Source organism: Leucoraja erinacea, chromosome 2 (genome assembly GCF_028641065.1).
Source record: "Leucoraja erinacea ecotype New England chromosome 2, Leri_hhj_1, whole genome shotgun sequence".
Taxonomy (NCBI): domain Eukaryota; kingdom Metazoa; phylum Chordata; class Chondrichthyes; order Rajiformes; family Rajidae; genus Leucoraja; species Leucoraja erinaceus.
The window spans coordinates 134,643,106-134,668,781 of NC_073378.1; the positions used below are offsets into that span (position 1 = coordinate 134,643,106).

The 25,676-nt window shown below is 45.0% G+C and overlaps 1 protein-coding gene across 7 annotated transcripts in view; it reads left to right on the forward strand.

The window, feature by feature from the left end:
- arhgap39 (Rho GTPase activating protein 39) overlaps window positions 1-25,676 on the forward strand; it is a 621,406-nt gene that overhangs the window by 138,796 nt on the left and 456,934 nt on the right. For 6 of the 7 annotated variants that reach the window (XM_055648964.1, XM_055648957.1, XM_055649005.1 and 3 more), the window contains one exon: window positions 12,669-12,716. In XM_055648964.1, the coding sequence (XP_055504939.1) occupies window positions 12,669-12,716 (48 nt within the window). Of the gene's footprint in view, window positions 1-7,050; window positions 7,128-12,668; window positions 12,717-25,676 lie in introns of all 7 variants that reach the window. The other variant, XM_055648973.1, reaches the window with a different exon arrangement.

Sequence of the window (25,676 nt, forward strand, 5' to 3'; positions counted from 1 at the left end):
TATGGGGAGAAAGCAGGAACGGGGTACTGATTTTGGATGATCAGCCATCATCATATTGAATAGCAGTGCTGGCTCGAAGGCTTCTGCAATTATTGTCTATGTTTTTGTGTTTCTATTCCTGTTTGAATAGGAAAAAAAAGACAAAGTGCTGGACAAAGTCAGGCAGGTTAGGCAGCATCGCTGGAGAACATAGATAGGCGATGTTTCGCATCAGGATCCCTCTTGACTGAAAAATATCAGACTGTAAAACCCAGCATCTGTAGTTCCTTGTTTCTACATCCTGTTTGAATACATCCCAATTTGATTTTGGTTTGTTTCTTGTGTGTGTGTGTGTGTGTGTGTGTGTGTGTGTGTGTGTGTGTGTGTGTGTGTGTGTGTTATTTGTGTGTGTGTGTGTGTGTGTGTGTGTGTGTGTATATGTGTGTATGTGTGTGTGTGTGTGTGTGTGTGTGTGTGTGTGTGTGTGTGTGTATATACATATATACATATGTATGTGTATATATATGTGTGTGTGTGTGTGTGTGTGTGTGTGTGTGTATGTGTGTGTGTGTATGTGTGTATGTGTATAAAACCATATGCATATGTATGTATACACGGTAGGTACAATATACATATGTGTGTAATGTGGGCTGAAGGGGCCTTCTCTTGTGTGCTATACAATTTATTTTTCTATGTTCAATACCTGCCTCCACATATATACATATGTAAAGATGTGTATATATAAACTTCTGTGTGTGTGTGTGTGTGTGTATATATTGTGGATATAGTTTGATCCCCTCTCATCAAAATAACCCATTCCCCCCTTCTCTGCAGAAACGCTGCCTGTCCTGCTGAGTTACTCCAGCTTTTTGTGTCTATCTTGTGGATATATACATGTGTGTGTGTACACACACACACACACACCGCACACACACATACACACTAGCATACCAAAACACACACACACACACACACACACACAAACACACACACACACCCACACACACACACACACCACACACACACACACACCATTCCACACTGCACACACACACACCGCACTCCACACACTTGTGGAGTTACACACACACACACACACACACACACACACACACACACACACACACACACACACACACACACACACCACACACACACACACACACACACACGTGTATTTGTGCTTGCATCCACGCCCTATTTTTTGTCATTTTACTTATTACCCTTCTTGACCTGAAATGTCGCCAATTCCTTCTCTCCATAGATGCTGCCGTACCCGCTGAGTTACTCCAGCATTTTGTGTCTACCTTTGATTTACCAGCATCCACAACTCTTTCTTGTATATAAAACTCTAAGAGTCTTAGATAGGGTGGAAAGGCTGACCTTGTTTTTCCCCAGGGCGGAAATGTCAAAGACCAGAGAGTGGGTGAGAGGGGCAACGTATAAAGGAGGTGTGTTTTACACAGAGAGTGGTGAGTGCCTTGAATGGGCTGCTGGGGGTGGTGGTGGAGGCAGAAACGGCAGTGATGCTGAAGGGGCTTTTAGATAGGCTCATGGATATGCAGGGAAAGGAGGACCATGGAGCATGTACAAGCAGTGGACATTAGTTTAACTTGGTATCATGTGTGGTACGGGTATTGTGGGCTGAAGGGGCCTTCTCTTGTGCTATACTGTTCTATGTTCTAATGGGAAAGTAATCTCACGAATGACTTTTAGGGAATGACCTTCCGCTGTATTGACTTTACAGCAGTCTGGTCTATACATGTCTTCATTCACACATCTTCTGCTTCACCCACCTCCTGTTAGATGGCTGAGCAACCTTGGAGCATTTCCATCCAAGGCATTTCAAACGCTTATAGAGGATGTCCCACCACCAATATCTAAATAGCAGCTTGGCTTCATAAGTTATCGGGGCAGAATTAAGCCCATAAAGTTGACTGTCATTTGAATCATGGCTGATCTATCTTTCCCTCTCACCCCCATTCTCCTGCCTTCTCCCCATAACCCCTGACACCCTAATGCCCCTGTCCCACTTAGGAAACCTGAACGGAAACCTCTGGAGACTTTGCGCCCCACCCAAGGTTTCTGTGCGGTTCCTGGAGGTTGCAGGTAGTTGCCGGAGGTTGCAGGTAGTGGAAGCAGGTAGGGAGACTGACAAAAACCTCCGGGAACCGCACGGAAACCTTGGGTGGGCGCAAAGTCTCCAGAGGTTTCCGTTCAGTGTTCCTAAGTCGGACAGGGGCATTACTAATCAGGAATCTATCTGTCAATCTGCGCCCGAAGCATACACAATGACTTGCCTGTCCAGCGAGTTCCACAGGGTTGGGCAATGGATGTTATCTTTGTCTGCATCTCCAGCGAGAGTCTGCTTTCAGTACTTGATATGAAATACATCCGCACATCTGTTGGTTTAGCATGTCACAAAAATTGGTTGTACTAGTGTCAGCTTGAACACACGCTACATAATCCTCATTTAATTCTAACATGTCTCTGCCTTGGCTGGTCGTGACAGAATATTAGAAATCCACTCAATACTGTGTGAAAGAATTTGGAAATTCTCAAAGGAAACCTCTTCAATTAGCAGGAACAAATATATTATTGTCTTTCCAAGCAAGTTTATACTGTTCATGCACAAACTGTGAAGCAGATGGTTCCATTTGGAGATTAATCTTTCACCAGACCAGAAGTAATGTTTCCATAGTGAAAATTCATGAAACTACATACATTCTCAGTTGATGTGGACAATATGCCAAAATCCCTGTGCAATGTAACCATATAACCATATAACAATTACAGCACGGAAACAGGCCACCTCGACCCTTCTAGTCCGTGCCGAACACGTATTCTCCCCTAGTCCCATCTACCTGCGCTCAGACCATAACCCTCCATTCCCTTCCCATCCATATAACTATCCAATTTATTTTTAAATGATAAAAATGAACCTGCCTCCACCACCTTCACTGGAAGCTCATTCCACACAGCTACCACTCTCTGAGTAAAGAAGTTCCCTCTCATGTTACCCCTAAACTTCAGTCCCTTAATTCTCAAGTCATGTCCCCTTGTTTGAATCTTCCCTACTCTCAGTGGGAAAAGCTTTTCCACGTCAACTCTGTCTATCCCTCTGATCATTTTAAAGACCTCTATCAAGTCCCCCCTTAACCTTCTGCGCTCCAAAGAATAAAGCCCTAACTTGTTCAACCTTTCTCTGTAACTTAGTTGCTGAAACCCAGGCAACATTCTAGTAAATCTCCTCTGTACGCTCTCTATGTAACTTCTGATATGTAGCCATTTCATTTATTTTTCCAATGGTTTTATTCTGGTTCTGCTGTAGAATGTAGATTCAAATTTTGAGTCAAATCTGACCAAAATCTAAAAAGGGAGCACACTGGTGCAGCAGGTAGGGCTGTTGCCTCACAGTGCCAGAGACCCAGATGCGATCCTGTCCTCGAGGGGGTGTTGGCTGGAGTTTGCTGGTTCCTCTGTGACCGCGTGGGTTTTCTCTGAGTGAACACGGAACATAGAACAGTACAGCACAAGTACAAGGCCCTTCAGCCCACAATATCTGTGCCAAACCTGATGCCATGACCAAATCTTATCTGCCTGCACATAATCCATATCCATATCACTCCCACCGAGTCCGTGCTGACCAGCGATCGCCCCCTCCACCAATACTATCCTACACACACGGGATAATATTTACCTAATTAACCTACACACCTTGTACGTAGACAAAATTGCTGGAGAAACACAGCGGGTGCGGCAGCATCTGTGGAGAGAAGGAAATAAGCAACGTTTCGGGCCGAAACCCTCTTCAGACCTATTTCCTTCTCTCCATAGATGCTGCCGCCCCTGCTAAGTTTCTCCAGCAATTTTGTCTCCCTTCGATTCTCCAGCAGCTGCAGTTCCTTCTTGAACACCTTGTACGTCTTTGGAGTGTGGGAGGAAACCGGAGCACCCAGGGAAAACCCACGCAGTTATGGTGAGAACGTACAAACGCCATAGAGACAGCACCCGTAGTCAGGATCGAACCTGGGTCTCTGGCGCTGTGAGGCAGCAACTCTACCGCTGTGCCACCCGGCAGCCCCTAATGTTTTTGTCAGGACCCTTCTTGGGACTGATGGTGTGGGGGGTGGAGGTGGGGGAAGTAAGCTGGAAGGAGGGTGAGCAGGACTAGGCCTATACAGAGAATACACTATCTTGAGAATTAGTTATGTTTCAGTTGGTCAGACTGAGATTGAAACAATGCTGAAATCTTATTTAGGTTCTGTCTGATTGTTGCAACCTATTATATCGACAGATTAACTTTCTCACTCAGCAAAGGGAGTTTCCAGACACATTACCAGAGGCACAGCTGCCTGGGGCTCATTCATGTTATGGAGTGATGCAGTGTGGAAACGGGCCCTTCAGCCCAACTTGCCCACACCGATCAACATGACCCAGCTCCGCTGGTCCCCACCTACCCACGCTTGGCCCATATCCCTCCAAACCTGTCCTATCCATGTGTTTAAGAAGTATGCTGGAGATGGTAGAGACAGATACTAGTTCAGTTTAGTTTATTGTCACGTGTACCGAGGTACAGTGCAGATGCTGGGAAATTGAAGGTAGACAAAATTGCTGGAGAAACTCAGCTGGGGTGCAGCAGCATCTATGGAGCGAAGGAAATAGGCAACGTTTCGGGCTAAAACCCTTCTTCAGACCTGATCGTTGCCTATTTCCTTTGTTCCATAGATGCTGCTACACCCGCTGAGTTTCTCCAGCACTTTTGTCTACCTGTCCTATCCATGTACTTGTCTAACTGTTTCTTAAATGTTGGGATAGTCCCAGCCTCAACCACCTCCTCTGGCAGCTAGTTCCATACATCCGCCACCCTTTGTGTGGAAAAGTGACCCCTCGGATTCCTATTTTATCTTTTCCCCTTCACCATAAACCCATGTCCTCTGGTCCACGATTCAGCTACTCTGGGCAAGAGACTGAGCATGTTGTGGTTTACCCTTTTTAAAACTCAATAAAGACAGCAGTTCCTGCATCAGTTTGTAAAGAGGCATATCACTGACACTGTAGCAGAGGCCTGCAACAAACTCTTCTGGGAGACCAATGTCATCATTTTGGAGCAGGAAAGCAAACAGGACAAAGTGAAAGCAACTTCCTACATGCCAGTGAAAGAATGATTTGATGGGTTTTAGGGATCTGGCCTCATCGCTAATTGAGAAGGTGGTGATGATCCAATCTCATGTCTATTGGCAATAGGGTCACCAACGTTCTCACTCTCAAATAAGGGACAAAAGGTCAAAATAAGGGACAGGTTCCAGACGGCAATTCGTTGACCGACTGGGCCGTGTCTGGGTGAACGATGAGTTGTCCCGGGTGCTGGACCGCACACAAAGCCCAGCCGGCGGGCCAGCTGAGGAGTTTTAGCCCGGGCCGCGCAACGTCGCGTACAAAGTCCGGCGCCCCATCCAACTCATGACCCGATGATCGGCCGTGAGAAGGAGGGGTGGTGGTGGTGTCGGCGGTAAGCGAAGGTCCGAAGGTCGGACAGCTGGCCGGGCTGCCGACCGACGGGGCCACGGGCGAGGCGCTGCTGCTGCTGCTGCTGCTGCACTCCATGGGCTGCACTACGTCGGGACGGGTGAGACGGGGCCGGACGCGGCGCTCTGACCGGACAGTCCCCTCGACCCGGGACAAGGGCGGTCCCGTACGGGACAAACCAATTTAGCCCAATATACGGGATGTCCCGGCTAATATGGGACAGTTGGCAACCCTAATTGTCAAGCAATAGAAGAACCATCCGTTTCCTATCATCAGATAGTTGTGACTGTCTACTGCCATCATAAGGCCATAAGACATAGGAGCAGAATTAGGCCATTCATGCCATCGAGTCTGCTCCACCATCGATCATTGTTGATCTATTTTTTTCTCTCAATGCTATTCTTCTGCCTTCTTCCAGTAACCTTTGCGGCCTGTACTAATGGAGAATCTGTTAATCTCCGATTTTAAAATACCCATTGACGGTCTCCTCAGCTGTCTATGGCAATGAATTCCACAGATTCACCACCCTCCAGCCATGATCAAGGACGAGTCTCACCCTCACTTCCTCTTCTCTCCGCTCCCATCACTGTCGTTGTGTCCTTGGGGCAAGAGGTATAGGTTTGAAAATGCATACTTCCACATTCAGGGCTCCCATCAGGCAAGAGGTATAGAAGTTTGATAATGCATACTTCCACATTCAGGGACAGTTTCTTCTCAACTGTTATCATCAGGCACCAGCTAGAGACGCCCTGGCCTCCTGTCTACCTCTACCTTTGAAGAATCTTTAATCGGACCTAATCTTGAGCCTTTCCGTTGCACCGGACAGTACCCAAGGAAAAGCTTTTCATTGTATCTCGGTCATCGTGACAATAAACTAAAGAGAAACAAAGTGAAACATTGCAGCATTGCGTTGGCAGTGGAAGGAATGAAGCTTGAATGTGGTGCAAGGGTCATAAATAGATAGGAGCAGAAATAGGCCCATCAAGTCTACTCCACCATTCTATCATGGCTGATCTATCCCTCCCTCTCAACCCCATTCTCCTGCCTTCTCCCCATAACCCCTGGCACCCGTACTAATAAAGACTCTATCTATCTCTGCCTTAAAAGGGGTTCTGATCATTGCTTTGGGGTTGAGTTTCTTGAGGGTTATTGGAGCTGCACTCATCCCGCACGGGGTGGGAATTCCATCACTCTCCTGCCTTTTAAACGATGGGAAGTTTGTGCTTGTAGAGGGTGGAAAGATGGCAGTTTGATTTTGTTTTGCTCCAGATCCCTGCTTCTGCTGTCTTTAGCGTCTCCAGACGGTGGAAAGTGTTTGGGGTGGCAGAAGGTGAGTGGTTTGCCCTGGGTGGGATCCGCTCTTCCATATTTAGTCCCATTCTTGTTCTCTTCTGCGCTTTCGTGTGACTGGGACCACTGCCGGCCAGTCTGATCCACGTTTTCATGGCTGGGGCTTTGCAACAGTGTTGGGACGCCTCGCTGCCAGCGGGGAGAGACCTTCCTTTAAAGAGTTATTTTAAGTGCTGATTTTCTCCCCCTCAGGGCTTCTTCAGAGGGCGTCGACTTCTGCTGGGGTCCGAGTTCACAGTTTGTGGCTGCCCTCTGGAACGTCGCTTAAGGTACCTCAGCGTTCTTCTTGTGTGATCCCGGTGAGAGTTGGTGGGCCTCTCTTCCAGAGTGGCTATCGCTGCCGCTCCTGGTCTGACCATTACTTGATGCCCAGATTCATTTCCTAGGCTCCACATGCCCCTAAACCAATGCCTGTGGCATTTGTAGCACTAAGATGGGTTCTGAGAAGCTTCAAGGACATATACAGCACACTGGAGCACATTTTAGCTCTCACTGGAAAATAAGTCTTGAAACAACACCACCTTTCTAGCTGTCTATCCTTCAGCCTTATAAGACATTGGAGCAGAAAAAGGCCATTCGGCCCATTGAGTTAGCACAGCCATTTTCTTGCTTTCTCCCCGTAACCCTTGACACCCTTACTAATCAAGTACCTGTCAATCTCTGCTTTAAAAATACCCAATGAGCATTTTTATAGATGACCCAATGAGTACCTTATAGATTATGGTACATGAGGTACTCACTGACTTGAAGGTTGCTGCCTCAACTACTCTTTCAGCCGGTCAGTTCCTGTGGGAAATGTTATTTTACGACTTGTCTCAACTTCTCCTGCTTCTTGGAGTTTGTGTCCACTTGTCGTTGATATCTCTGCTAAGTTTGTGCCTGGAACTTTTCCGATCACTTTGATCCTCTTTTTCACTGCTAAGTAATCACAGAGGTAAAGAAACTAAAGACTTATTTGAACACACCCAGGTCCCTTACTTCAACTGTCGGGATGCATTGAATCATAGAATCACAGAAATGGACCCCCTCATCCCACTTCATCCATGCGTATCATAATGCCAATGTATGCTAGTCCCACTTGCCCACATTAGGCCCGTATCCTGCATTGCATTGCCAATCAAAATATCTGGCTACCCACCTTTAAAATGTGGTCTTAACAAGATTTTCACTGTACCTCGGTACACGTGACAATAAACTAAACTGAACTGGATGAAGGTGTGGTAAATTGGATTAGTAAGTATGCAGATGATACCAAGATAGGGGGTGTTGTGGATAATGAAGAGGATTTCCAAAGTCTACAGAGTGATTTAGGCCATTTGGAAAAATGGGCTGAAAGATGGCAGATGGAGTTTAATGCTGATAAATGTGAGGTGCTACTCCTTGGCAGGACAAATCAAAATAGGACGTACATGGTAAATGGTAGGGAATTGAAGAATACAGTTGAACAGAGGGATCTGGGAATAACCGTGCATAGTCCCTTGAAGGTGGAATCTCATATAGATAGGGTGGTAAAGAAAGCTTTTGGTATGCTAGCCTTTATAAATCAGAGCATTGAGTATAGAAGCTGGGATGTAATGTTAAAATTGTACAAGGCATTGGTGAGACCAAATCTGGAATATGGTGTACAATTTTGGTCACCCAATTATAGGAAGGATGTCAACAAAATAGAGAGAGTACAGAGGAGATTTATTAGAATATTGCCTGGGTTTCAACAACTAAGTTACAGAGAAAGGTTGAATAAGTTAGGTCTTTATTCTCTGGAGCGCAGAAGGTTAAGGGGGGACTTGATAGAGGTCTTTAAAATGATGAGAGGGATAGACAGAGTTGATGTGGACAAGCTTTTCCCTTTGAGAATAGGGAAGATTCAAACAAGAGGACATGACTTCAGAATTAAGGGACAGAAGTTTAAGGGTAACATGAGGGGGGACTTCTTTACTCAGAGAGTGGTAGCGGTGTGGAATGAGCTTCCAGTGGAAGTGGCAGCGGCATGTTCGTTGGTATCATTTAAAAATAAATTGGATAGAAGAGAATGGAGGGTTATGGTATGAGTGCAGGCAGGTGGGACTAAGGGAAAAAAAGTTGGCACGGACTTGTAGGGCCGAGATGGCCTGTTTCCGTGCTGTAATTCTTATATGGTTATATGGTTATGGTTAACTAGTATCTGTCTCTACCACCTCCCCTGGCAGCTCATTCCAGATATTGTCCACTCTCTGCATGGAAACACCTACCCCTTCAAATCTCTTTTAAACTTCACCCCTCTAACTTTAAACATGTGTCCCGCGGATCTAGGTTCCTCTGTCCAGGAAAAAAGATTTTGACTACTTATCCTATTTGTGATTTTCATAGTTTTATAAACTTCCAATATGCCCACCCTTCAACCACCTATATTCCATGGAGAATAAACCCAGCCTATCTGGTCCCTCCTTAAGGTTAGCTTTCCATTCCAGTGAACACCTGGTGAATCACTTCTGAATTGTCCCAGTTACTCCAACATCCTTTCTGTACTGCAGCAACCAGAACAGTACACAAAACTTTAAATGTGGCCGTAGTCATGATTTGTGCAGCTGCAATGTGACACCCTAGTTCTTAAATGTAAAAACTTTTGTTAAACCTCGTTGAATTTGCAGTTTAAGTGCTTGTACTGCATACCCAGCATCCGACACACTGTGTGTACGAAGGAACTGCAGGTACTGGTTTAAACCGAAGATAGACACAAAAAGCTGGAGTAACTCAGTGGGACCGGCAGCATCTCTGGAGAGAAGGAATGGGTGCCGTTTTGGACGTCACCCATTCCTCTCCAGAGATGCTGCCTGTCTCGCTGAGTTACTCCAGCTTTTTGTGTCTATCCTACACACTCTGGTGAATTGTCACAGAGATCGCATTAGGGGGCTTTGCTGTTCTTTGACTATAAAAAAACAAAATCCTTTCTGCATTGAGCTATGACTCATCCTGACCTTTTCTCAAAAGAAAAATGGATGGCAAGGGTTTAGAGGGACATGGGCCAAATGCAGGGAAATGGGACTAACCTAGATGGGGCATCTTGGTCTGCATGGACGAGTTGATCTGAAGGACCTGTTTCCGTGCTGCAAGACTATAATGGGGTAACACTAATATGACCAAATATCATTTTCTGTCATGCAACTTGTCTTAAAGTCTCTGGGGCAGAACTTGAGCAAAGAATCAAGGCTCTCATTCAATACTGAAGGGGCCCAGCACTGTTGAGTCTATTACTTTGAAATCTGCTGTTCAATCGTTGGACTTTTTGCCCTGTCAGGTGAATATTAAAAAAATAATGTGATCATTTTTCACAGAGGAGAAGAGGATTCCTCATGTTTATTCCTCAACCAACACCTAAAAACACCATCAATCATGTAACTGTTTGTCGGAGCTTGCAGTATGTCTCCCATTTGCTGCAGTTTGACAGTGACTGCAGTTCAGGGTCATTTCCCTGGCTTTATCAATGCAAATCTATTTCTTGCAGGCAGGCCTTCCAGCCTGGGTGGGATTTGGGTAACCAATAAACTGCTGTGCTCTTCATTAGAAAAAATGTTGGAAACACTGAGCAGGTCAGGCAGAATCTGTGGAAGGAGGACCAAGTAACGCTTCCGCCCCAAGACCCTTCTATCGATGGGTCGCTGCTTCAAGACATCAACTGTTTTTTCATGGATGCTGCCTGTCATTGTTTCAGATTTTGAAATGTATTGATTGACTTTTATTGATTAAAAGGTTGATTTATCGCATGCAAAATAACTCGTGTGAATAGCTTGTTTACTTTTCTTTGTTTGTTTCTCTTCATCCCGCCATCTAATCTGCTCTCATTGACACTTTTCGCTGAGTTTCAGCCACACTGGCTCCCATGAAGGCATGAAGGAATCTCATATAGATAGGGTGGTAAAGAAAGCTTTTGGTATGCTAGCCTTTATAAATCAGAGCATTGAGTATAGAAGCTGGGATGTAATGTTAAGATTGTACAAGGCATTGGTGAGGCCAATTCTGGAGTATGGTGTACAATTTTGGTCGCCCAATTATAGGAAGGATGTCAACTAAATAGAGAGAGTACAGAGGAAATTTACTAGAATGTTGCCTGGGTTTCAACAACTAAGTTACAGAGAAAGGTTGAATAAGTTAGGGCTTTATTCTCTGGAGCGCAGAAGGTTAAGGGGGGACTTGATAGAGGTCTTTAAAATGATGAGAGGGATAGACAGAGTTGATGTGAACAAGCTTTTCCCTTTGAGAATAGGGAAGATTCAAACAAGAGGACATGACTTCAGAATTAAGGGACAGAAGTTTAGGGGTAACATGAGGGGGAACTTCTTTACGCAGAGAGTGGTAGCGGTGTGGAATGAGCTTCCAGTGGAAGTGGTGGCGGCAGGTTCGTTGGTATCATTTAAAAATAAATTGGATAGGCATATGGATGAGAAGAGAATGGAGGGTTATGGTATGAGTGCAGGCAGGTGGGACTAAGGGAAAAAAAGTTGTTCGGCATGGACTTGTAGGGCCGAGATGGCCTGTTTCCGTGCTGTAATTGTTATATGGTTATATGGCCTTCATTGCGAGAGGATTTGAGTTTAGGAGCAAGGAGGTCCTGCTGCAGTTGTACAGGGCCCTGGTGAGACCACACCAGGAGTATTGTGTCTCCTAATTTGAGGAAGGACATTCTTGCTAGATACAAGATACAAGATACATTTATTTGTCACATGTGCCAGATGGCACAGTGAAATGAGATAACCATACAGCCATACAATAAAAATAAAGAACACACCACACAATAGAGTTCAACACAAAAACATCCCCACACAGCAGAATCAAAGTTTCCCACTGTGAGGGAAGGCACCAAAGTCAGTTGCTATTGAGCGAGTGCAGCGTAGGTTCACCAGGTTAATTCCCGGGATGGCGGGACTGACATGTGATGAAAGAATGGGTTGACTGGACTTGTATTCACTGGAATTTAGAAGGATGAGTGGGGATCTTATAGAAACATATAAAATTCTTAAGGGATTGGCCAGGCTAGATGCAGAGGGGAGTCACAGTTTAAAAATAAGGGGTAGGACATTTAGGACTGAGATGAAGAAAAACGTTTTCACCCAGAGAGTTGTGAATCTGTGGAATTCTCTGCCGCAGAAAGCAGTGGAGGCCGATTCACTAGATGTTTTCAAGAGAGAGTTAGATTTAGTTCTGAGGGCTAACAGAATCAAGGGATATGGGGGAAAAGCAGGAATGGGGAACTGATTATGGGATGATCAGACATGATCATATTGAATGGCGGTGCTGGCTCGAAGGGCCGAATGGCCTACTCCTGCACCTATTTTCTCTGGGCAAAATAACATACTTGATATTCCGCTTGGGTGGCTTACAACCCAACAGTGTAAACATCGAATTCTCAAACGTTAGGTAACTAACTAAACCCCCTCACCCCTGTCTTCACCCCTGCTCCTTTCTCCCCCCTCTCTCACCCCCATGCCCCACCTGGATTCACACCAATTTCTACCCTCCCCCTCCCCCTCCCAATTTTTTGCGTCCTTGTATTCACCCCCTCGTACATATGGAGCAGTGGAAATAAATGTTGAACAGGGTGCCATAAACTAGTGGCCTTTGAATAGCTGCATTCCCAATGCTGTTGCAGCTCCCACCATCTTCCCAATAAAGAGGATGTAGTTATGGTGTGATTGAGATTGGATCTGTTTTTTTTTAATCTTCTATTTTGAAACAGTTTTTGTACTTTGATTTAAAAGGTTGATTGTTATATGTTGTTTGTATACTCGTCTGCTAACAGTACACTGACTAAGTTTATGAAATCAATGTTCTTTCAGGTCTTACGACATGCAACTTGAAAGTGAGACAGAAAGTGCTACCACATGGTAAGAGGAAAATGGCAAAGAAAGATTCAGGCTCTTTCTTTATGCATTGTGATTTAAACTGTCGGTACAATTATATTGTACAATTTTGTCAATTATGATTAGCATATTTTCTTCTTCCAGGAATTAACTGTCAATTATCGTTTGGATTTAAACTCACTGTAATTATCTCCACCTAGTTGGATCACTGAGTATTGTGGTAAATTTCCAAACCAAGATTATCATTTATGTTTGATGGAGCCCTCAATTATCATAACCATAGTCGATGTATTCTTGTAATTGATCTCAATATTGTATGAATATTGATTTCTCCAATTTCAAGTAACCCCTGCAATCCCTCTCCCTCCATCCCTCCCCCACCCAAGTCACACCAGCTTCTCGTTCTCACCTAGCAAACAGCTGACGATGCGTTGTTTCCTTTAACATCATTACTTTTTTGCTTATCTTTCATTCATTTGTTCTATATCTCTCGACATCACTGTCTTTCTCTCTCTCTCTTTTCCCTTTCCCCCGACTCTCAATCTGAAGAAGGGTCTCAACCTGAAACGTCACCCATACCTTCTCTCCAGAGATGCTGCCCGTCCTGCTGAGTTACTCCAGCTTTTTGTGTCTATCTTTGGTTTAAATAGTATCCGCAGTTCCTTCCTATGCAATATTAACCATAGTCTCTTCGGCTGGAATCAGTTGAGATATTAAAACTTACTGTGGTACTGATTTGTGATGATAATGTCAGAGATTGATTCTTAATGAGTGACAGTCATAGCTGCACCATATCTTAACATAACACCATACACCATATCATAGGCCAGCATCTGCAGTTATTTCCCACACCATATCTTTGATTGATTGATTGAAAGGTACAGCATGGAAACAGGCCCTTCGGCCCACCAAGTCCACACCAACCAATGATCATCCATTCACACTAGTTCTATGTTATCCCACTTTTGCATCTACTTCCCACACATTAGGATCAATTTACAGAAACCAAATAACCTACACACCCACACTGTCAAGTTCAAATTCAAGTGAGTTTATTGTCATGTGTCCCTGATAGGACAATGCAATTCTTGCTTTGCTTCAGCACAACAGAATATAGTAGGCATTGACTACAAAACAGATCAGTGTGTCCATATACCATTATATAAATATATACACACATGAATAAATAAAATGATAAAGTGCAAATAACAGATAATGGGCTATTAATGTTCAGAGTTTTGTCCGAGCCGAGTTTAATAGCCTGATGGCTGTGGGGAAGTTGCTATTCCTGAACCTGGTCATTGCAGTCTTCAGGCTCCTATACCTTCTACCTGAAGTTAGCGGGGCGATGAGTGTGTGGCCAGGATGGTGTGGGTCCTTGATGATACTGCCAGCTTTTTTGAGGCAGCGACTGCGATAGATCCCCTCGATGGAAGGGAGGTCAGAGCCGATGATGGACTGGGCAGTGTTTACTACTTTTTGTAGTCTTTTCCTCTCCAGGGTGCTCAAGTTGCCAAATCCAAGCCACGATGCAACCGGTCAGCATGCTCTCTACTGTGCACCTGTAGAGGTTAGAGAGAATCCTCCTTGACAAACCGACTCTCCGTAATCTTCTCAGGAAGTAGAGGCGCTGATGTGCTTTCTTTACAATTGCATCAGTGTTCTCGGACCAGGAAAGATCTTCGGAGATGTGCACGCCCAGGAATTTGAAGCTCTTGACCCTTTCCACCATCGACCCGTTGATATAAACGTGACTGTGGGTTCCCATCCTACAGGGAGAGCATGCAAATTCCACACAGACAGTTTCCGAGGTCAGGATTGAACCAGTGTCTCTGGTGCTGTGAGGCAGCAAATCTACCCAATGTGCCTCTGTGCCGTCCTCTTGGATAAGTGGAATGAAATAATACTGAGCAGAGGCAGGTAAATGGAGTTAAAATGTGGATCTATCAAAATCTAGTTGAATGGAGAGCAAAAGAAGACACAGAGTGCTGGAGTAGCTCAGCGGATCAGGCAGCATCTCAGGAGACTATGGATAGGTGACGTTTCAGGTCAGGACCCTTCAGTCTGAAGGAGGGTCCTAACCCGAAATGTCATCCATCCATGTCCTCCAGATATGCTGCCTGACTCGCTGAGGTACTCCAGCACTCTGTCTCTTCTTTTGAAAACCAGCACCTGCGGTTCCTTGCTTCTAGACTCAAGAGTGATATGGTCCTGCCCTGTTTCTTTCATCACATGTAACTTCATATGCACAATTTTGGTTAATTTAGATCTTTTAGCCTAAGGATCAAACTGAAATGTAACTTACAAACCCTCCTATGTTCTCCAACCATTCAGTCAATAAAATAATAAATGTTTTTACAAGGCTACCTTATCTGAGATATAATCTTGAGGATCAGGTTTATCACAAGTAAAATTTGTCTCTAGGCACATATCAGTGTTACAAAATATCATGCAGCTTTTTGGGTACATAAAATCATAGCTGTGTTTCTGTGGCTGGTTCTCTTGGTAACATGAACTCATGCCAGCCTGTGACATGATATTTATACACAGGGCTTTGAGTAAACAGCAAGGAGAGGTTCTTGTATCTGCTTCAGCGGGTGCCTGCGGTGATCATTGAGTGACGGTAAATGCATAAATGAAAGGTAAATGTGGATTTAACTGGGATTGAAAACAGGCTTCAGGAACAAAAAAGGACTGAGGTCATGAAGGCATTGTCACAGTAACAACACTGAATAGACCCTATTGTGGGGAGAAGCTATGATCCACAGAGTCACGGTCACACAGCTTAAAAACTCCCTCTTCGGCCCAACTCGTCCGTGCTGTTCCCTGAAGACCATCCACGTTTAGTTTATTGTCATGTGTACTAAGGCACAGTGAAAAGCTTTTGTTTTGTGCTAACCAGTCAGCGGAGAGACTATGCATGATTGAAATTGAACCATCCACAGTGTACAGGTATATGATAAAGGGAATAGCATTTAGTGCAAGATAAAGTCTAGTAAAGTCAAATTAAAGACAGTCCCATGGTCCCCAGTGAAGTAGATGGTAGCTCAGGACTGCTCTCTAGATGTTGATATGTTGTCTATGCTAGTCCGAATTACCTGTGTTTGGCCTATATCCCTCTGGACCTTCCCTATCCATGTACATGTCCAGGTACCCACCTCCACGACTTCCTCTGGCAGCTCGTTCCATGGTTTCACCAACTTCTGTATGAGTTTGCCCCTCTACGTCTTTCCCCTCTGACCTTAATCTTCCAGTGGAATAGTTGTAGGAATTCATTATTTAAGCTATATTTAAGAGGAAGTTAGATGTGGCCCTTGTGGCTAAAGGGATCAGGAGGTATGGAGAGAAGGCAGGTACAGGATACTGAGTTGGATGATCAGCCATGATCATATTGAATGGTGGTGCAGGCTCGAAGGGCCGAATGGCCTACTCCTGCACCTAATTTCTATGTTTCTATTAGTACATTAGGAATTAATAGACTGAATAGCTTACTTTGTTGGAAAGAAAGACAAGCTTGTATATATAGCACTTTCTACATCCTTGGGCCATCAAAATATTTTTGCAACCAATGATGTGCTTTTGTTATGTAGTTAATATTATAACAGAAAGCACAGAGGATAGAACATAGAAGAGTACAGCACAGGAACAGGGCCTTCGGCTCGCCATGTTTGTGTTGAACCTGATGCCAAGACCATCTGCCTGCACATGACGCATATTCCTCTATTCCCAGCATATCTATGTGCCTATCTGAAAGCCTCGAAAACGCCTCTATCAGATCCTCCTCGACTACCATCGTCCCCGGCAGTGCATTCTGGGCACACACCACCTTTTGTGTCAAAACAAACTTGCCCCGCACATCTCCTTTAAACTTTGCCCCTATTACCATAACTGTACCCTGAAGTCTTTGAGTTTAGAGATACAGCTCCGCGCTGTATCTCTAAACTGTACAACAGGCCCTTCGGCCCACTGGGTCCGCGCCGACCAGTGATCCCCACACATTAAAACTACCCTACACTCACGAGGGACAATTTTTACATTTACCAAGCCAATTAACCTACAAACCTGTACGTCTTTGGAGTGTGGGAGGAAACCGAAGATCTCGGAGAAAACCCACGCGGGTCATAGAAACATAGACAATAGGTGTAGGAGTAGGCCATTCGGCCCTTCGAGCCTGCACCGCCATTCAATATGATCATGGCTGATCATCCAACTCGGTATCCTGTACCTGCCTTCTCTCCATACCCCATGATCCCTTTAGCCACAAGGGCCACATCTAACTCCCTCTTAAATATATCCAATGAACTGGCCTCAACTACCTTCTGTGGCAGAGAGTTCCAGAGACTCACCACTCTCTGTGTCATGGGGAGAACGTACAACCTCCGTACAGACAGCACCCGTAGTTTAACTCTACCGCTGCGCCACCGTGACCGCCCTTTGACATTTCCGCTCGAGGGAAACGGGTCCTACCTGTGCCTCTCATCATTTTATATTTCCAACTTGGTCTCTCCTCAACCTCCATCCGGCATTGCAGAGAAAATAATCCAAGATGGACGATACAAGGACGACGAGAGAGGGGTGAGATGGGCTTGTAGGTGGATCGAGGAGGGGCCAGGAATGACGGGAGGAGGAGGAGGAGGGGTGAAGTTGGGAAACGGAGGCAGTGGGTGATAGGTGGAACCAGACAAGGGTAAAAAGGCAAATGGAGCCAGGGTGGGGGGTGGGGGTGTGATAAACGGGGATACAAAGGCTACAAGTGCCAGACCCTTATAAGGAGGGTACTAATGGGGGTTATTAATGGAGCAGTGAAGGGTTGATGGAACCAGATGGGATGGGATCCAGTGGGTGAAGTGTGTGGGTAGTAGGTTGATGGTATGAGCAGGGGTGTGGGAGGGGTGAAAATGGGTGAGGAAAATTGGGAGGTCTAGGGCTAGATTGGGAGGAGAGAGACAGGATTACGCAGGGTGTTTCTGCTCTAGGAGGGATGTTATTAAACTGGAAATGGTGTAAAAAGAGGATTTGAGGATGTTATTGGATCTGGTTGCTGGATAAGTTATTTGTTTAAGAAGGAACTGCAGATGCTCGAAAATCGAAGGTAGACAAAAATGCTAGAGAAACTCAGCGAGTGGGGCAGCATCTATGGAGCGAAGGAAATAGGCAACGTTTCCGGTTTCGGCCCGAAACGTTGCCTATTTCCTTCGCTCCATAGATGCTGCCTCACTCGCTGAGTTTCTCCAGCATTTTTGTCTACGCTGGGTAAGTTATGACTTGTTTCCTTGGAGAAGCAGGAGGCTGAGGGATGATCTTATAGAGAATTATAAAACCATGAGGGGCAGAGATAAGGTGAATGTACACAAAAATGCTGGAGAAACTCAGCGGGTGCAGCAGCATCTATGGAGCGAAGGAAATAGGCAACGTTTCGGCCCTTCGCTCCATAGATGCTGCTGCACCCGCTGAGTTTCTCCAGCATTTTTGTGTACCTTCGATTTTCCAGCATCTGCAGTTCCTTCTTAAACACGAGATAAGATGATGTTCCTCCCCAGCATGGAAGTTCAGAGGGCATGGTGTACCGAAGATCTCGGATTTTCCAGCATCTGCAGTTCCTTCTTAAACACGCAGACCATTCAATATTCATGTTGTCCAACTCGGTATCCTGTACACTGATACCCCCTGACCTTTAAAATTGAATCTGAATCTAAAATCTGAATCTGATAAGATGAATGCACTCCATTCCCCAGGATATGGAAGTCAAAAAATCAGAGGGCATGGGTTTAAGATCAGGGGAAAAAGCTTTTTAAAAGACCTGAAGGGAATATTTTCCACACAGAGGGTGGGGCATACAAGAGATGGGATGCCAGGGGAAGGTGTAGTGGTGGGTACAATTACCATTATGGGTACAGTGAAAAGACACTTGGACAAGTACATGAAGAGGAAAGGTTTGGAGGGATATGGTAAGAGTGACTAGGTTATTTAGGCAACTTGGTCAGCTTGGATGTGTTAGGCTGAAGGGCCTGCTTCTGTGGTGTATAGCTTTATGACCCAGCAAGGTCAGCGTTAACTGAAAGGAAGATTCATTATCTAGGACCTATTCCTTTCCTTTTGCATCGACCTGAAAGAGCTGTCAAGATCTTGGTTTAAAATATAATTTTTTTTAAAACCCACCTTGTATTGTTGGAAAACCTTCCCAGTATCGTATATCAGACATCATATGTGATAGGAGGAGAATGAGGCCATTTGTGCCATCAAGTCTCCTCCGTCATTCAATCATGGCTGATCTATCTCTCCCTCCTAACCACCATTCTCCTGCCTTCTCCCCATAACCCCTGGCACCCGTACTAATCAAGAATCTGTCTATCGCTGCCTTAAAAAATATCTATTGACTTGGCCTCCGCAGTCTTCTGTGGCAAAGAAATTCACCACCCTCTGACTAAAGAAAGTGGTGAAAGAAAGTGGGTCTGAAGAAGGGTCTCGACCCGAAACGTCACCCATTCCTTCTCTCCAGAGATGCTGCCTGTCCCGCTGAGTTACTCCAGCTTTATGTGTCTATCTAAAGAAATTCCTCCTCATCTCCTTCTTAAAGGAACGTCCTTTAATTCTGAGGCTGATCTCTGCTCCTAGACTCTCCCACTAGTGGAAACATCCTCTCCATATTCACTCTAGCCAAGCCTTTCACTATTCGGTAAGTTTCAATGAGGTCCGCCCCTCATTCTTCTAAACTCCAGCGAAGTACAGGCCCAGTGTCGTCATATGTTAACCCACTCATTCTCCTGGAATTTCAGTCTAGATCTGAAGGCTTAAGTGTCTATAGTTGGATTTGAACCCTCTGCCTTCTCAGAGGCAATGATGGAACCAACTGAGCCATGGGTGACACACGCATGCACGTTGTGATTTATCCTTTGTGCCGTCGGTGAAGTTATAAACGCTGGGATAGAGAGAACCGACGGGTGTCTTCCGCAGCTCATCAAATTATTTCCAAACTGCAACCGAATACCAGGCCGAGCACCCCCTGAACCATGTGAACCAAAGTCCTGAGCTTTAAATTGATGCAATCCAGGAGCGAGCAAGTAGTTAGTGTTGAGCGGTTTCCATTTGCTTTGCATTAATTGGGAAGGAAAAATGCCTTTGAAGTGACATTCTGTGCGCCAGACAACATTGAGTATCGTCTTCAACCAAGCAGAAACAAATCAGCTGGACAATGGGCAGCTGGAAGCCTCGCAACAGGCAGTAATAGAATTTAAAATTACCACCCACCTCCCCATAAACTGATTTAAAAAATATATAGACTCTGTCATTTGAAATGCAACAAGTCTGTTATTTCCCTTCCCCGCAGGTAATTTCATGCTTTCCAGTCCGCACATTAAATATTTCATTGCAAATTCAGGGTTGTGAATTGCTTTAAGAATATTTGCATACCGCTCTGCAACCCTCCACCTCCAATTTAGCGCAAAACCTGGGAAGGAAAAGAAAGAAATGTTAGATGTAATATCTGGTTTCAGTTCCTGCAGTTGCATTCCAAAGATGTGCAGGTTTATAGGTTAATTGGCCTCTGTAAATTGTCCCTAATGTGTGGGGAAGTAGATTCGACAGTTGGATAACGTAGAAATAATGTGAACGGGTGATTGATAGTCGGTGTGGACTCAGTGTCATGGAGTCTAACAGCGTGGAAACAGGCCCTTCGGCCCACACAGGCCATATGTCCCATCTGCACTCACCCAACCTACCTGCATTTGGCCCATATCCCTCGAAACCTGTCCATCCTAAATGTTTCTTAAACGTTGCGGTAGCACCTGCCTCAACTATCTCCTCCAGCAGCTCGTTCCATACATCCACTTTGTGTGAAAAAGTTACCCTTCAGGTTCCGATTCAATCTTTCCCCCCTCACCTTAAACCTATGTCCTCTGATTTTTGATTCCCTTACTCTGGACAAGAGACTCTGTGCGCCCACCCAGTCTTTTCCTCTCAGTGGGTCGAAGGGTCTTTCTCAATGCTGCATTTCTAAACTAAACTAATTTCCTAACTAAGGTACACAAAAAAGCTGGAGAAACTCAGCGGGTGCAGCAGCATCTATGGAGCGAAGGAAATAGGCAACGTTTCGGCCCGAAACGTTGCCTATTTCCTTCGCTCCATAGATGCTGCTGCACCCGCTGAGTTTCTCCAGCTTTCTTGTGTACCTTCGATTTTCCAGCATCTGCAGTTCCTTCTTAAATAATTTCCTAACTAGTTTTCTTCAGACTCTGCTCCACAGCCTCCTGTTGTAATCACCTGTGCACTGGGTAATATTTTGTGTTTTATTTTAATTGATATCCTGATCATTCAAAAGTATCCAATGTGGATCTGATTATCTTTAAGAATTTCTGTTGGGATGGATGGTGTCACAAGTTGATAGATGATCGATATGCAAATAAAAGGAAAGAAAATTCTCAATTTGAATGTTACAAACTATTTCCTCTGATCATTAGTTTCTGATTATATAGAGTTATCAGAAACTAATGATCAGAGAAAATAGTTTGTAACGTTCATATTGAGAATTTTCTTATCTTTTATTTATATAAAGTCTTTATAACCATATAACAATTACAGCATGGAAACAGGCCATCTCGACCCTTCTAGTCCGTGCCGAACACGTATTCTCCCCTAGTCCCATATACCACCTGCGCTCAGACCATAACCCTCCATTCCCTTCCCATCCATATAACTATCCAATTTATTTTTAAATAATAAAAACGAACCTGCCTCCCCCACCTACACAGGAAGCTCTTTACCCAAAGCCACCACTCTCTGAGTAACGAAGTGACGCCGCATGTTACCCCTAAACTTCTGTCCCTTAATTCTCAAGTCATGTCCCCTTGTTTGAATCCTCCCTACTCTCAGTGGGAAAAGCTTTTCACGTCAACTCTGTCTATCCCTTTATTTTAAAAACCTGTCCCACTTCTGCGCTCCAAAGAATAAAGCCCTAACTTGTTCAACCTTTCTCTGCGAATACATTATTTGGAGTGGAGGTGAGTGAATCAGGCTATTCAACATTACGAACAGCAACTATTTAATTGCTCGGTTTCGGGACATGATAATAAAAGACTCCTGACTCATGACAAAATCTAATTGAAGTTCCATGTCACGGATGATTGATTCTGAATTATTTGGCTCTATTTTTATTTAGTTAAGGGCCTGTCCCACTTGGGCGACCTAATTCGCGAGTTCTGGCGAGTTTGCCCTCGACTCATACTCGCAGCATGGTCGACAACGAGGTCCTAGGAGGTCTTTGTAACTCTCCTTCATGCTCGAGAGTAGTCTCCGCGTACTCGAGGCCTCAGCTAGGTCGCGGCGTTTTTTTCAATATGTTAAAAAATGCCTGCGAGTAAAAAAAGGTCGCCATGGAAAAAATCGATACTTTTTTTACTCGTAGGTTTAGGTCGTAGTAGATCGGCATGTTAGTCGTATGTAATCGAGGGTAGTCGAAGGTAGTTGTAGATAGTCTTCATCAGAGTCGAAGGGAGGTCGAATCAAAGGAGGTCGTCTTCACTCTCCACTATTCGGTGACCAATTTTCCCGAAGTTAGTCGTAGCTAGTCAAAGCTAGTCTTCAACACAGTCGAAGAAGGTCTTCAACAGGTCATTTTTTCAAACTCTTCTAAACTCGGCAATTAGGTCGCCCAGGTGGGACAGCCCTTTAATTGGGCAACGTCTTTGAACGGTACACTTGTGAGAGTCCAGGCCCAACTTGTTCCAGAAGTGTGGATGGGAAGGGCAGCAAGTGCAAGGAACCCTAGAGAGAAAAATATATATTTGGCAGATATTGAGAACAGAAAATGTAGGGGGCCCTTTAAGTGCACAAGAAGTGGAGAGGGGTACTTAAAAAAGAACAATGGGATAAAGAGGAACATGAATTTTCACTGGCAAAGTAGGTTGAGGGAAATCCCAAGTTTATTAAAGGCAAGAGACTAACCTGGGAAAGAGTGGGCCCAATTAAAGGCCAAAATAACTTCTGCACACGGAGTCTGAGGATGTAGTTGAAGTCTTAATTGAATACCTTTTATCTACCGTAGAACCAAAGTACATAGTTCATCACAGAAAGACAAGGTGGCGGAGGCTAGGATAAACAAACACTCCGGTATAATGTCTTTCCTCCTTTTGCTGAGAGGAAAGAACACTGAGCTCAGAGAGCTGAGAATTTATTGGTGATAAGGTTAGCTTGGGCAGCCAGCTGAAACAAAAGATTTAAAAACCCTTGCATTTAAGTAATTGATCCACACTATAGATTATGGAGTTGCTTAATTTTGACCATTAATTGCTTTTAGCCCTGTCTAACAATCTCAACAAGTTGGCACCTAATTTTCACTGCCTGCACTTCCTTTAGAAACAGGGTTAATCTCCTGCGTGGTAGTAAGGGTGGAACGATTGGGTTAATGTATGAGGAGCGTTTGATGGTATTGGACCTGTACTCGCTGGAGTTTAGAAGGATTAGGTGGGATTTCATTAAAACTTACTGCATAATGAAAGGCTTACATAGAGTGGATGAGGAGAGGATGTTGACAGTAACGGGAGAGTCTAGAACCTGAGGGCGCAGCCGCAGAATGACCTCCCTTTAGAATGGAGGAACTTCTTAAACCACAAGGCGGTGAATCTGTGGAATTCATTGCCACAGGTGCTGTGGAGGCCAAGACATTGGGTATTCTTTAAACCAAAATTGATAGGTTATTGATTAGTAAGTGCGCCAAAGGTTATGCAGAGAAGGCAGGAGAATGAGGTTGAGAGGGAAAAATAGTTCAACCGTGTTTGAATGTTGGAGCAGACTCATAAGGTCATAAGTGATAGGAGCAGAATTAGGCCATTTCGGCCCAGCAAGTCTACTCTGCCATTCAATCATGGCCGATTCAATCTCTCCCTCCTAACCCCATTCTCCTGCGTTCTCCACATAACCTCTGACACCCTCCTTTGTCTTATGGAATAACAGGACAGGTAGTGATGATAATGGTCAACAGTGATGTTCTGAGCCAGATGTGTTCTGAGTATACTCCACTCGGCACGTGCCCCACAACATGATATACAGTGTTTAGGCAGCTCTTTGCAACTCCAGGAACTCCTGGTGTATTCGTGGAATGATACACCCACAAAAGTAGATTGGAGAGCGTATGGTCAATATAATTTAATGTTTTAGTTTAGTTTAGAGATATGGAGCGGAAACAGGCCCTTTTGCCCCACTGCGCCGACCAGCGATCCCCGCTCACTAATGCCCCTGTCCCACTTAGGAAACCTGAACGGAAACCTCTGGAGACTTTGTGCCCCACCCAAGGTTTCCGTGCGGTTCCCGGAGGTTGCAGGTGGTTGCCGGAGGTTGCAGTGTAGTGGAAGTAGGTAGGGAGACTGACAAAAACTTCTGGGAACCGCACGGAAACCTTGGGTGGGGCGCAAAGTCTCCAGAGGTTTCCGTTCAGGTTTCCTAAGTGGGACAGGGGCATAACACTATCGTATAGCCAATAGGGAAGTATTTTTACATTCACCAAGCCAATTAACCTACAAACCTGTCCGTCTTTGGAGTGTGGGAGGAAACCGAAGATGTCGGAGAAAACCCGCGCAGGTCAAGGGGAGAACGTCCAAACTCAGTACAGACAGCACCCGTGGTCGGGATTGAACCCGATTCTCCGGCGCTGCATTCGCCGTAAGCCACCGTGCTGCCCAGAAACGGCCTGCGCGAAGGGGTGAAGGGAGCACATTTGGTCGATAGTTGAAAAAATTGAATTGAATAAATTCTCGAGAAGGAATTGTAGGGAAAAAACACAAAGTGCTGGAGTAACACAGTGGGTCAGGCAGCATCTCTTTAGAACATGGAGAGGTGATGTTCTGGGTCTGGGACCATCCACGTTCTCCAGAGACGCTGCCTGACCCGCTGAGTTACTCCAGCGCTTTGTGTCTTTATGTTCATGAACCAGCAACGACAGTTTCTTGTTTCTACAATTATGTGCTGGGCCTTGTGGAAAAAGGAGAGCTGAACGATGGACTCTTCTCAAGAGCTGTTACAGGATCAGTTGACAGAATGGCAACCTTTTTTTGACATGATATATATATATTGTGCAATCAGGCTAACATTTGATGTGGGTACCTGTCAGCATTTAGACATTTGTGGTTTACTTTCTGCTTGCCCTTTCAACCAGCTGTTGAGGTTGTGCAGCTGGGATAAGCTCAGTGTGTTCCAAAGTGCATTGTTTAAGTTATACACTTTGTTCACTGAGCAATGCCCTGAAGCATGATCATTCTAAACCTACCCTACTACACAAGATTACAAACTGGACACCCGAGACTCAACCATGTTGCTTAAATGCAGCTGTTTTAGTCTCTTTAATTTCAGCTGTCAGCCCAAACTACCCTTGTCCACAATAAATTCTGACCTTTGTTCATGATTTGTGTTCTTTCCTCTCAGCCAGCGATGAAACGAAGAGAGGGCCACACAGTGGTGCAGCGCTAGAGTTGCTGCCCTACAATGCCAGATCTAGATCTAGGTTTGATCCTGACTACGGGTGCTGTCTGTACAGGATTTGTACGTTCTTCCCGTGACCGCGTGGGTTTTCTCCGGGTGCTCTGGTTTTCTCCCACACTCTAAAGACGTACAGGCTTGTTGGTTAATTGGCATTGGTAAAAACAAATTGTAAATTGTCCCTAGTGTGTAGGACAGTCATAGCAGGCCTTAGAAACATAGAAACATAGAAAATAGGTGCAGGAGGAGGCCATTCGGCCCTTCGAGCCAGCACCGCAATTCATTGTGATCATGGATGATCGTCCCCAATCAATAACCCATGCCTGCCTTCTCCCCATATCCCTTGATTCCACTCGCCCCTAGAGCTCTATCTAACTCTCTCTTAAATCCATCCAGTGATTTGGCCTCCACTGCCCTCAGCGGCAGGGAATTCCACAAATTCACAAAACGTTTTTTCTCACCTCAGTCTTAAATGGCCTCCCCTTTATTCTAAGACTGTGTCCCCTGGTTCTGACTCGC